The 14,905-nt window shown below is 36.5% G+C and overlaps 1 protein-coding gene across 1 annotated transcript in view; it reads right to left on the minus strand.

Annotated features, from left to right (window-relative positions):
- Window positions 1–14,905, minus strand: part of USP8 (ubiquitin specific peptidase 8) — a 76,996-nt gene that overhangs the window by 14,295 nt on the left and 47,796 nt on the right. The window contains exon 11 of the mRNA XM_007081842.3: window positions 87–671. Coding sequence (XP_007081904.2) covers window positions 87–671 — 585 coding nt within the window. The remainder of the gene's footprint in view (window positions 1–86; window positions 672–14,905) is intronic.

Here is a 14,905-nt window from a genome sequence, read left to right on the forward strand (position 1 = left end):
TCTATAGAATGCTAGTGGTATCATCTTCTTACATATAACATCTTATTTCCCTTACTTGGCAATTTGTACTGTTTGTTTCTGCTTACCTTGCCTGAATTTGAATCTCCTGCCACAGAGGCATGGGGTCCATCTCCCACTGACTTTTTCTGCAGTTCTGGGGTGGGACACCTTTTACCCCTATCTTCTGCAGATTTCTTAGCATCAGTAGTTTCATGTTCACTTTTACTTTGTCTTTTTATTCCTGTTATTTCTCTGCCCCTCTTTGCTGAGGTTTCCTTATCTTCTTTCTTGGCCTGTTCACTTTCTCTCCTTTCCATTTCTTCTTTTGCTTTTTGTTGTTTCTCGGTGATTTCACTTTCTTCAGCTTCTTGTTTCTTTCTGACTTTTTGTTCTTGTTCTTCTCTCCTCAGTTTCTCTTTCTGTTCTTCTTGCTGCTTTTCTCGAAGTTCTTTTTCTTGTTTGTTTTTCTCCATTAGAAGAGCAGTTTCTGCATGAATACGAGCTTTTTCTTCATCTGTTAACATGGCAGTTGGAGGGGGAAATACTGGCTTTGTGGAGCGATCAGGAACAACTTTTCCATCCTGAGAAGACTGTTGCTCGTGATCTTTATTTTCAGATTTTATTCTATGATCTTCAGGCAATTTGACTGCTGGTTTTTTAGTACGATCAACCTATATTAACAAAAACAGAGCCAAGAATATTTTTGCCAAAATCCAGGAATGTAACCTCAGTTTTTGAAATCAAGTTGTTATAAAAGAACCATCACCTTTGTGGAGACAACATTTGCCAGAACATCTATTTATAACATTACCCTATGTCAAGATTTCTCAAAAGGCACTTGGCACTTACTTCCTACTTGACTCCATACTTTCAATACACCATGATATGTTCTGTATATGGAAATGGAAGAGTTCACCTAAAACATACCTAAAGTTCCATTTCCACATAACCAATTGCCTATTCAGTATCTCCATGTCAGCGTCTCACATATACACCACAAACCAAGTATGGCCAAAACTGAATACATGCTATTCCCCCTACTAACACTGTCCTTATCTCATGGATGTAACCACTATCCAAACATAGCTCAAACCAGAAAGCTGAGTTCCATATGTCCTCCCCTGCCCTTATGCAGTCTGATGATTTTCTTCCTCTGTCCCTCTCCATCAGCACCAACCAAGTCCATGCCAACATCTCCTCTACACTGTTTCCAATTAGTGGAACTTGTTTAAAATCTTTCTTCCCTCCTAAGATATAAGCTCCAGGAGGGTAAAGACTGTGCCTGATAGACAGTAAATAAATATGCTGTTGAAGGAATGAATAAAATATTCTGTAACAGTTTTCACAACAGTTAAGTTACTAAATACAAATTGAGTTTAATAAACTATCTAAATTCCTGAATTAGTGCGTTAAATGTTTATTACCTCAATTTAATAGCATATTAATTCTACAAAATTGTTAGAAATGACCCTAACATCATTTCTTTTGAGAGTAAAATTTACTGAAACAAGTATAACTAATAAGAATATCTGCCAATAACAACTTGCATGGTATTCTTACAAAATGAATTGTATGTTTTGCAACTAGAAACTAATACCATAGGAAGATTTTAGTGAAGAAAAAATCATACCTTTGCTCCTCACTTCTCTTTTTACCTCTTTACTTTAAAAATCTATTGTCTTTTTTCTAGAGAATGAAGTGTGAAGAACCACTACAAGGATAAGGATAATCAAAGTTCCATGGAAAGGAACCAAAATAAGTTTCCATCTACATTTTAACAACTTGATCCATTTCCCCCCTAATTTTAAAACCATAACTATGATCATGTTACTTTCACCTTTAAAATTCTTTAATTTTCCTTGTGCCTACAGGATAAAACTCCAATTTGATCCAAGTATCTCTTGATGACTCTTGCCCATCTTTCCAATCTTATCTACTCTCACATTTGCCTGTCTCCAACAGAGAGCTGTGTCCAAGCACGTCAAAACTACTCACTGGTTCCAGAGCATGCTTTGTTCCTTTAGTCACAAAATCTACTTGTCTCTTTCATCCTCAAATCCTATTGAACTCATAGCCCAGATAAAAATACTGCCTCTCTATGAAGATCTCTCTGATACCCTGTCAAAATTTCTCTCCTTGCTCTGTGCTCTGGTGAGTAATTATATTCTGCCTTATACTTTGTCTAATTTTGTACAACTTTCTCCTTCTAAACATCAAACAGAATTCACAGCTTAATCATATCTGTAAACCTTCATGTTGTCTTCCACATAGAAAATCCTCAGAATATGTTAGACAAATCGCACATATCTCAGTCACAAAAGGATTATGGTTCAAATAACATGTTGATTAAGTTTAAAGGAAGTACAATAACATAGGCTTTTTTTTTCAATTTCTTAAGTTTATGTTAAGAAAAATTAATCACATACTGTTCAGTCTTAAGATTTGGTCCAAAATATTAAAAGTAGAAGACCTTTAAAAAAAAAAATGAAGAAATAAACCATCTCATTTGATATAAAAAAAGACTAAGTTTTCTATTCATAGCCTATTGTACAAATCAAATGACATCCATTTCAAATATGAAACACTTGAAATATATACGAAAAAAATAAAAATAAATGCTATAAAAAATCTTTTGGAAAAACCATAAGGGAGAATTAGTTTACCTTCCTTTGAGTAAAATGTAGAGAAAAAAAGCTGCATTTTTATTGTAATACACTGGTTATTTAAAATCATTTAAGTAATTATTGTTAAAACATGCCTGCTGCAGAGGAGATCAAGATGGTGGAGTAGAAAGATCTTGAGCTCACCTCCTTCCACAGACACACCAAATTACAACTAAATATAGACAAACTCTGAGAATGACCTGAATACTAGTGAAACAGCTCTTTCACAACTAAAAATATAAATAAAAAGCCACATTCAGAGAGGTAGGAGGGGCAGAGACACGGTCTAGCCAGTAGCCACATACATTATGCAGCAATATACAAATGGCAGGAATAATCACAAATGTAAAGGTCCTCCCTGAGGATCGAGGGGTTTAAGTCCCACATTAGGCACCCTTACCCAAGGGGCCTGTATAGGAAGGATGAGCCCCCACAATGTCTGGCTATGAAAATCAATTGGGCTTATCTCCAGGAGAGCCAGAGAGCTACAGGACACAGAGACTCTGCTCTTAAAGGGCCAGCCACAAATTCACTTGTTTTTAGACCCAACAGAGAGGCGACAGTTTGAAAAGCACTGGGGCCATATGTGAAGAAAACTTATTAACTAATTTTAGGGTATGTGCAGGAGGGGCAGGGATCTATAGAGACTTTCTCCAGGAATAGAAATGCTGGTAGGCACCACTTCTGATACTCTCCATGTGCCACCATTCACCCCACCTGGTGATCTCCTATGGATCGGCCCCGCCCAATACACATACTTTGCCAGGTACCCATCCAAGGCAGTTCAGGCTCAGCCACACCTGGTGGGCAGCCTAAGCCAAGACAGCAATCCCCCACTCCCCCAAGAAGTTCTGCTGGGGATGGGGGAAGGTGTTAGTTCTAAACAATTGTGATCAGGCCTCTAAGCCATTCAATTCACACCAGGGCACACACAGCCCATAGGAGATACCCCTGAAGTGCCTGCTTCTGATGACCCAGAGGAGACTGTGCATCTTGGCCCCACAGGGTACCTTCTACATTTGAAGGCCACTCCTTCAAAACTGGGAGATGGATCAGAATACACAGAAACACAGAAAGTCAAACAAAATGAGGAGGCAGAGGTAAATGTTCAAAAGAACAAAATGAAACTTCATTAAAAGAACCAGAGATAAGCAATCTATCTGATAAAGAGTTCAAAGTAATGGTCATAATGATGTTCACCAAACTTGGAAGAATGGATGAACATACAAGAACTTTAATAAAGAGGTCGAAAATATAAGAAAGAACAACTCAGAGCTGAAGAATAAAATAACTGAAATGAAAAATACACTAGAAGGAATAACAGCAGATTAAAAGATACAAAAGAACAGATGAGATGAGTGATCTGGAAGACAGAGTAGTAGAAATCAAGTTGAACAACAGAAAAATATTTTAAACAAAAAAGGGTAGTTTAAGGTATGACTGGAACAACATCAAATGTACTAATATTTGCATTATGGGGATACCAGAAGAAGAAGGGGAAGAAAACTTATTTGAAAAAATATAACTGAATACTTTATTTTAAAATTTTTTTTTAAATTTTTATTTTTTTACATTAAATATAATTTATTGTCAAATTGTTTTCCATACAACACCCAGTGCTCATCCCAACAGATGCCCTTCCTCAATGCCCATCACCCACTTTTCCCTCTCCCAATACTTTCTTAAACCTAAAGAAAACAGACAATCCAGGTCCAGGAAGCAGAGAACCCAAAACAAGATGAAACAAAGAGGTGTGCACCAAAACATAGTAATTAACATGTCAAAGGTTAAAGATAAAGGGAATTTTTAAAGAAGCAAAAAGTCACCTATAAGGGAAACCTATAAGGCTATCAGTTGATCTTTCAGCAGAAACTGAAGGCCAGAAGGGATATATTCAAATTGCTGAATTGAATATATTCAAATTGCACGATATATTCAAATTGCTGAAAGGAAAAGCCTACAACCAATAATACTCTACCTACTAAGGTTATCATTCAGAATTAAAGGAGAGATAAAGAGTTTCCCAGATAAAAGTTAAAGGAGTTCATTATCACTAAAGTAGGCTTACATAGAAGGTTAAAGGGACTTCATTAAGTGGAAAAGAAAAGGCCATAACTAGAAGTAAAATTTTACAAGAAAAAATCTTACTGGTAAAAACAAACATAGTAAAGGTAGGGGATCAACCAATTCTAAAACTACTATGAAGATTAAGATGGAAGTAGTAAATTCAAGTATGTTTATAATTGTTGGAGAAATATAAAAATAAAAATGGAAAATGTGTCAGAAATATAAAATGTGTGTGACTGCTATATATTTAAGGTGTTATATATGAACCCATGGTACAAAACCCAAAAAATTGTACTAGATACACAAAAAATAGAGAAAGGAATCCAAACAAACGTTAGAGAAAGTCATCAAATAACAAGGGAAGATAGCAAAAGAAGAACAAAGAAACAGAAAAGAGCTACATAAACTATCAGAAAAACGTAAAATGGCAAGAAGCACATACCTATCAATAATTACTTTGAATATGAATGGACTAAGTGCTCCAATCAAATACACAGTGTGCCAGAATGAATAAAAATAAATAAATAAGAATCATCTATATGCTCCCTACAAGAGACTTTAGACCTAAAGACAAATACAGATGAAAAGTGAAGGGATAGGGAAAAAAAAAAGTGAAGGGATTAAAAAAAAAAAAGCTGGGATAGCAATAGTTTTATCAGACAAAATAGACTTTAAAACAAAGACAGAGACAAGGAAGGGCATTATATGATGATAAAGGGATCAACCCAATGAGAGGATACAATTATAAATATCTATGCACCCATCCTATTTATTTTATTTATCTTTATTTATATTATATATATTTATATTATTATATTATTCACCCATCCTGAATACATAGAGCAAATATTAACAAGACATAAAGGAAGAAATTGATCATAATACAATGATAGTAGGGGACTTGAACCATACTTACATCAATGGATAGATTATCCAGACAGAAAATAAACAAGGGAAATAGTAGCTTTGAAGGACACATTAGATCACATTGATCTAACAGACATAGACAGTACATTCCATTTCAAAACAACAGAATACATATTCTTTTCAAGTGTACATGAAATCTTCTCCAGGACAGATCACATGTTAGGCCACAAAACAAGTCTTAATACATTTAGGAAGACTGAAATTATATCAAGCATCTTTTCCAACTGTAACAGTATGAAACTAGAAATCAATTTACAAGAAAAAAATCTGGAAAGAACACAAACATAGAGCAACTAAACAACAAATCGATCAACTAGGAAATCAAAGAGGAAATTAAAAAAATAAATGGAAACAAATGAACATGAAAACACAATGGTCCAAAATTTTTGGGATGCAGCAAAAACAGTTCCAAGAGGGAAGTTTATAGTGATATAGGCCCACATCAAAAAACAAGAAAAATCTCAAACAGAAAAACATCTAACCTTACACCTAAATAAGCTAGAACAAAGCTCAAAACTGGCAGAAGGAAGAAAACAGATCAGAAATAAATGAAATAGTAAAAGAATAATAGAAAAGATCAATGAAATCAAGAGCAGGTTTTTTGAAGATATGAATAAAACTGATAAACCTCTAGTCAGACTCATCAAGAAAACAAGAATGGACTCAAATAAACAAAATCAGAAATGAAGGAGAGGAAATAACAGCTTGACCCCAGGAATACAAAAGATTACAGAAGATTATGGAAAATTATGGAGAGTCTGCATGGCTTAGCTGGTTAAGCATTCAACTCTTTGATTTCAGCTCAGGTCGTGATCTCACAGTTCATGAGATCAAGCCCCATATGTTGGGTTCCGTGTGTTGACAGCAAGGAGCCTGCTTGGAATTCTCTCTCTCACTTTCTCTCTGCCCCTCCCCCTGCCCATGCTGTTTTCTCTCTCTCACTCTCAAAATAAATAAACAAACTTAAAAAAAATATTATGAAAGCTTATATGCCAACAAATTGGGCAACCTAGGAAAAAAGGATAAATTCCTTGAAGCATCCAATCTTCTAAGACTCACTCAGGAGAACAGAAAATGTGAACAGACTGATTACAGGCATAACTTGTTTTACTGCACTTCACTTTATTTCACTTCACAGATACTGTGTTTTTTAAACATTAAAGGTTTTTGGCAACCGTGAATCAAACAAGGCTATTAGTGCCATTCCTCCAATAGCATCTGCTCACTTCATGTCTCTGTGTCACATTTAGGTAATTGTTATACTTCACAAACTTTTTATTATTATTATATTTATTATGGTGATTTGTGACCACTGACCTTTGATGTTACTATTTTAATTGTTTTCTGGTGCCACGAACCACACCTATGTAACTTAGTAAATGTTGTGGATGTTCTGACTGCTCTATGGACCAGCTGTTCCCCCATCTCTCTCCCTCTCCTATTCCCCAAGACACAATGCCAAAATTAGATCAATGAATAAATAACCCTGCAATGGCCTCTTAGTTCAAGTGAAAGGAAGAGTCACGTTTCTATCACTTTAAATCAAAAGCTATACACAATTAAGCTTAATGAGGAAGGCATATCAAAAGCTGTTAGGCCAAAAGCTAGGCCTTATATCAAAAAGCCAAATTGAAAATGCAAAGGAACTCTTCAAAAAATTTTAAAGTGTTAGTTCAGTGAATATACAAATAATAAGAATGTGAAACAGCCTTACTGCTGTTTAGTGGTCTGGGCAGAAGACCCTATCAACCACAACACTCCTGTAAGCAAAGCCTAAGACCAAATCAACCACAACACTCCTATAAGCAAAGCCTAATTCAGAGCAAGGCCCTAATTCTCTTCAACTCTATGACAGCTACGAGAGGTGAGGAAGCTGCAGGAAAAAAAAAATTGATATTGGCAAAAGTTGGGTCACGAGATTTAAGGAAAGAAGCTGTCTCCATAACATAAAAGTTCAAGGTGAAGGCAGCAGGTGCTAATGTAGAAGCTTCAGCAAGTTATCTAGAAAAATAAGCTAAGATATTAATATAGATGGAACAACCTTCTACCGGACAAGATGCCATCTAGGACTTTCAAAGCTAGAGAGGAGAAGTCAATGCCCGGCTTCAAGGCTTCAGAAGATAGGCTGACTCTCTTATTAAGGGCTAATATAGCTGGTGGCTTTCAGCTGAAGCCAATGCTTATTGACCGTTCCGAAAATCCTAAAACCCTTAAGAATTATGCTAAATCTAATCTGCCTGTGCTCTATCGATGGAACAACAAAGTCTGGATGATAGCACACCTGTTTACAACATGACTTACTGAATATTTTAAGCACACATTGAGGCCTACTATTCAGAAAAAAGACTCCTTCTAAAATATTACTGCTCACTGACAATGTACCTGGTAAACAGAGTTTTGACTGAACGTAAAAAAAGATTAATGTTTTCATGCCTGTTAACATTCCATTCTGCAGCCCAGTGATCAAGAAGTCATGGTAACTTTCAAGTCTTACTAAAGAAATTCACTTTGTGAGGCTAGAGCTGCATAGAGAGTGATTCCTACTAACTAGGAAGGTCATTGAAAACCTCTTGGCAAGGATACACCATTCTACATGAAATTAAGAACATTAGTGATTTGTGGAAGGATGTCAAAATTTCAACATTTAACAGGAGTTTGGAAGAAGTTGATCTCAGCCCTCATGGATGACTTTGAAGATTTTAAGACTTAAGTGGTGAAACTAATTGCAAATGTGGTGGAAACAGCAAGAGAACTAGAATTACAAGTGAGCCTGAAGATGTGACTAAACTGCGGCTATCTCATGAAAAAATTTGAATGGATGAAGAGTTGCTTCTTTTGGATGAGTAAAGAATGTGGTTCCTTAAAATGGAATCTACTGGTGAAGATGTGAAGATTGCTGAAATGACAACAAAGAATTTAGAATATAACAAACTTAGTTGATAAAGCAGCAGCAGGGTTTGAGAAAACTAACCCAAATTTTGCAAGAAGTTTTATGCTGGGGAAAATGCTATTAAACGGCATCACATACTACAAAGCAATCATTTGTGAAAGAAAGAGTTAAATGATATGGCAAACTTCATTCTTGTCTTATTTTAAGAAATTGTCAGAGCTACCCCAAACTTTAGCAACCACCCATTATCAATAGTCAGTAGTCATCAACAGTGAGGCAAGACCCTCCACCAGCAAAAAGATTACATCTTCCTGTAATCTCAAATGATGGTTAGCATATTTTAGCAGTAAAATTTTTTAATTAAGACGTGTACATGGTTTTTTTCAGTCCTAATGCTACTGCACACTTAGTAGAATACAGTATAATCTAATAATCTTTTTTTAAAATATGAAATTTATTGCCAAATTGGTTTCCATACAATACCCAGTGCTCATCCCAAAAGGTGCCCTCCTCAATACCCATCACCCACCCCCCTCCCTGCCACCCCCCGTCAACCCTCAGTTTGTCCTGTTTTTAAGAGTCTCTTATGTTTTGGCTCCCTCCCTCTCTAACCTTTTTTATTTTTTATTTTTTCCTTTCCATCCCCCATGGTCTTCTGTTAAGTTTCTCAGGATCCACATAGAGTGAAACCATGATTATCTGTCGTTCTCTGTATGACTTATTTCACTTAGCATTAACACTCTCCAGTTCCATCCACGTTGCTACTAAAGGCCATATTTCATTCTTTCTCATTGCCACGTAGTATTCCATTGTGTATACAAACCACAATTTCTTTATCCATTCATCAGTTGATGGACATTTAGGTTCTTTCCATAATTCGGCTATTGCTGAAAGTGCTGCTATAAACATTGGGGTACAAGTGCCCCTATATATCAGCACTCCTGTATCCCTTGGGTAAATTCCTAGCAGTGCTACTGCTGGGTCATAGGGTAGATCTATTTTTAATTTTTTGAGGAACCTCCACACTGTTTTCCAGAGCGGCTGCACCAGTTTGCATTCCCACCAACAGTGCAAGAGGGTTCCCATTTCTCCACATCCTCTCCAGCATCTATAGTCTCTTGATTTGTTCATTTTGGCCACTCTGACTGGCGTGAGGTGATATCTGAGTGTGGTTTTAATTTTATTTCCCTGATAAGGAGCGACGTTGAGCATCTTTTCATGTGTCTGTTGGCCATGTGGATGTCTTCTTTAGAGAAGTGTCTCTTCATGTTTTCTGCCCATTTCTTCACTGGATTATTTGTTTTTCGGGTGTGGAGTTTGGTGAGCTCTTTACAGATTTTGGATACTAGCCCTTTGTCTGATATGTCATTTGCAAATATCTTTTCCCATTCCGTTGGTTGCCTTTTAGTTTTGTTGACTGTTTCCTTTGCAGTACAGAAGCTTTTTATCTTCATGAGGTCCCAATAGTTCATTTCTGCTTTTAATTCCCTTGCCTTTGGGGATGTGTCAAGTAAGAAATTGCTGCGGCTGAGGTCAGAGAGGTTTTTTCCTGTTTTCTCCTCTAAGGTTTTGATGGTTTCCTGTCTCACATTCAGGTCCTTTATCCATTTTGAGTTTATTTTTGTGAGTGGTGTAAGAAAGTGGTCTAGTTTCATCCTTCTGCATGTTGCTGTCCAGTTCTCCCAGCACCATTTGTTAAAGAGACGGTCTTTTTTCCATTGAATGTTCTTTCCTGCTTTGTCAAAGATTAGTTGGCCATCCTTTTGTGGGTCTAGTTCTGGGGTTTCTATTCTATTCCATTGGTCTATGTGCCTGTTTTTGTGCCAATACCATGCTGTCTTGATGATGACAGCTTTGTAGTAGAGGCTAAAGTCTGGGATTGTGATGCCTCCTGCTTTGGTCTTCTTCTTCAAAATTACTTTGGCTATTCGGGGCCTTTTGTGGTTCCATATGAATTTTAGGATTGCTTGTTCTGGCTTCGAGAAGAATGCTGGTGCGATTTTGATTGGGATTGCATTGAATGTGTAGATAGCTTTGGGTAGTATTGACATTTTGCCAATATTTATTCTTCCAACCCATGAGCACGGAATGTTTTTCCATTTCTTTGTATCTTCTTCAATTTCCTTCATAAGCTTTCTATAGTTTTCAGCATACAGATCTTTTACATCTTTGGTTAGGTTTATTCCTAGGTTATTTTATGCTTCTTGGTGCAATTGTGAATGGGATCAGTTTCTTTATTTGTCTTTCTGTTGCTTCATTATTAGTGTATAAGAATGCAACTGATTTCTGTACATTGATTTTGTATCCTGCGACTTGGCTGAATTCATGCATCAGTTCTAGCAGACTTTGGTGGAGTCTCCCAGGTTTTCCACGTATAATATCATGTCATCTGCAAAAAGTGAAAGCTTGACTTCATCTTTGCCAATTTTGATGCCTTTGATTTCCTTTTGTTGTCTCATTGCTGATGCTAGCACTTCCAACACTATGTTAAACAACAGCGGTGAGAGTGGACATCCCTGTCGTGTTCCTGATCTCAGGGGGAAAGCTCTCAGTTTTTCCCCACTGAGGATGGTATTAGCTGTGGGCTTTTCATAAATGGCTTTTATGATGTCTAAGTATGTTCCTTCTATCCTGACTTTCTTGAGGGTTTTTATTAAGAAAGCATGCTGAATTTTGTCAAATGCTTTTTCTGCATCGATTGACAGGATCATATGGTTCTTTTCTTTTATTAATGTGATGTATCACGTTGATTGATTTGAGAATGTTGAACGAGCCCTGCAGCCCAGGAATGACTCCCACTTGATCATGGTGAATAATTCTTTTTATATGCTGTTGAATTCGATTTGCTAGTATCTTATTGAGAATTTTTGCATCCATATTCATCAGGGATATTGGCCTGCAGTTCTTTTTTGCTGGGTCTCTGGTTTAGCAATCAAAGTAATGCTGGCTTCACAGAATGAGTCTGGAAGTTTTCCTTCCCTTTCTATTTTTTGGAATAGCTTGAGAAGGATAGGTATTTTCTCAGCTTTAAATGTCTGGTAGAATTCCCCTGGGAAGCCATCTGGTCCTGGACTCTTATTTGTTGGGAGATTTTTGATAACTGATTCCATTTCTTTGCTGCTTATGGGTCCGTTCAAGCTTTCTATTTCTTCCTGTTTGAATTTTGGAAGTGTGTGGGTGCTAAGGAATTTGTCCATTTCTTCCAGGTTGTCCAATTTGTTGCATATAATTTTTCACAGTATTCCCTGATAACTGCTTGTCTTTCTGAGGGATTGGTTGTAATAATTCCTTTTTAATTCATGATCTTATCTATTTCCTCATCTCCCTTTTTTTTTTGAGAAGCCTGGCTAGAGGTTTATCAATTTTGTTTATTTTTTTCAAAAAACCAACTCTTGGTTTCACTGATCTGCTCTACAGTTTTTTTAGATTCTATATTGTTTATTTCTGCTCTGATCTTTATTATTTCTCTTCTTCTGCTGGGTTTGGGGTGTCTTTGCTGTTCTGCTTCTATTTCCTTTAGGTGTGCTGTTAGATTTTGAATTTGGGATTTTTCTTGTTTCTTGAGACAGGCCTGGATTGCAATGTATTTTCCTCTCAGGACTGCCTTCACTGCATCCCAAAGCGTTTGGATTGTTGTATTTTCATTTTCATTTGTTTCCATATATTTTTAAATTTCTTCTCTAATTGCCTGGTTGACCCATTCATTCTTTATGTAATGATCTTTTATATGAATGGGAAAACCAAAAATTCACTGACTTGCTTTGTTGTGATATGCACTTTATTGTGGTGGCCTGGATTTGAATGAACAGCATCTCTGATATACACCTGTACTAGTAATGAAATTGAATCAGTAATCAAAAACTCCCAACAATCCAAATTCCAAGAACAGATAGTTTCACATGTGACTTCTACCAAAGAAGAGTTAATAGCTATTTTTCTCAAACTATTCCAAGAAATTGAAGAGGAAGGAACGCTTCCAAATTCATTGTGCAAGGCCAGCATTACCCTCATACCAAGAGCAGGCAAAAACGCTACAAAAATGAAAATTAGTAACCAATATCCCTGATGAAGTGAGCTGCAAGAATCCTCAACAAAATATCAACAAACTGAATTCAACAGTACATTAAAAGGATCTTGTACTACAACCAAGAGGGATTTATTCCAGGGATACAGGGATGGTTCAATACCTGCAAATCAATTAACCAAATGAAGGATAAAAACCCTATGATCATCTCAGCAGATGTGGAAAAAGCATCTGACAAAATTCATCATCCATTTATGCTATTAACTCTCAACAAACTCAGCATCCATTTATGCTAAAACTCTCAACAAGCTCTCAACATATAAGAAAGTATATAACAAACCCACACCTAACATCATAGTCAATGGTGAAACGCTAAAAGATTTTGCTTTAATAATGAGGATATCTACCCTTGGTACTTTTATTCAACATAGCACTGGAAGTCCTAGCCATAGATAGCAATCAGATGAGAAAAAGAAATAGAACGCATCCAAATTGGTAAGGAAGAAGTAAAACTGGTTCTATCTATAATCACATGACAATCTATGTAGAAAACCCTAGACTTCACCAGAAAACCTATTAGAATAAATGAATTCAATAAAGTTGCAGAATACGAAATCAATATACAGAAATCTGTTGTTTCTATACACTAATCATGAAGCATCACAAAGGGAAATTGAGAAAACTATCCGATTTCCAACCGCATCAGAAAGAATAAAATATTTATGAATAAATTTAATCAAGGAGGTGAAAAACCTATACTCTCATAACTTTAAGACATTGATGAAAGAAACTGAAGAGGAGAAAAATGGAAAGATGTACTGTGCTCATGGATTGGAAGAATTAATATTGTTAAAACATCAATGCTACCCAAAGCAACATACAGATTTAATACAATCTCTATAAAAATACCAATACAATTTTTCACAGAACCAGAACAAAAAAAATCCTGAAATTTGTATGGAACCACAAAAGACTCCCAATAGCCAAAGCAATGTTGACAAAGAAGAACAAAGCTGGAGGTGTTGCAATTCTAGATTCCAAGATATACTACAAAGCTACAGTAATCAGCAATATGGTACTGGCATTTAAAAAACAGCTGCACAGATCAATGGAACAGTATAGAGAACTTAGAAATAAATCCACCCTTATATAGTCAATTAATCTATAAGAAAGGAGGCAAGAATATACAATGGGGAAAAGACAATCTCTTCAATAAATGGTGTTGGTAAGACTGAAACGGCTACATGCAAAGAATGAAACTGGACCACACTTTATCAATAAGGAAGTACACTCAAAATGGATTGAAGATGTAGATGTAAGACCTGAAACCATAAAACTCCTAAAAGAAAACATAGGTAGTAAATTCTTGGAGACTGATCCTAGCAATATTTTTGGATCTGTTTCCTCAGCCAAGGGAAACAAAAGCAAAAATAAACAAATGGGACTCATTTATCACACTAAAAAGCTTTGCACAGTGAAGGAAACCATCAACAAAATGAAAAGGCATCCTACTGAATTAGATTATGTATTTGCAAATGACATGTATGATAATGGGTTAATATCCAAAATATATAAAGAACTCATGTGGGTGTCTGGGTGGCTCAGTTGGTTTAGTGTCTGACTCTTGATTTCAGCACAGATTGTGATCCAGGGGTTGTGGGATTGAGTCCTGTGTCAGGTTCAATGTTGAGCGTGGAACCTGCTTGGGATTCTCTCTTTCTCTCTCTCTCCCTCCCCTGCTCACATGAACTCATGCAACTCAACACCCAACAAAACAATCTGATTTAAAAATGGGCCAAGGAAAAAAAAAATTAGGGGAAAAAAAAAAAAAAAAAGGGCCAAGGACCTGATAGACATTTTTCCATAGAAGACATATAGATGGCCAAGAAAACCATGAAAAGATGCTCAACATTACTAATCATTAGGGAAATGCAAATTAAAATCACAATGAGGTATCACTTTACACCTGTCAGAATGGGTAAACTCAAAAAGAACAAAAACAGAGGGGCGCCTGGGTGGCTCAGCAGGTTGAGCATCCGACTTTGGCTCAGGTCATGATCTCATGGTTCGTGAGTTCAAGCCCCGAGTTGGGCTCTGTGCTGACAGCTCAGAGCCTGGAGCCTGCTTCGGATTCTGTCTCCTTCTCTATCTGCCCCTCCCCCATTCTCTCTCTTTCTCTCCCTCAAAAATAAACATTAAAAAAAAAAAAAAGAACAAAACTAGCAAATGTTGGTGAGGATGTGATGAAAAGGAACACTGGTGCACTGTTGGTGGGAATGTAAATTGGTGCAGCCACCAGAGAAAACAGTATGGAAATTCCTCAAAAAATTAAAA

Source organism: Panthera tigris, chromosome B3, assembly GCF_018350195.1.
Source record: "Panthera tigris isolate Pti1 chromosome B3, P.tigris_Pti1_mat1.1, whole genome shotgun sequence".
Taxonomy (NCBI): domain Eukaryota; kingdom Metazoa; phylum Chordata; class Mammalia; order Carnivora; family Felidae; genus Panthera; species Panthera tigris.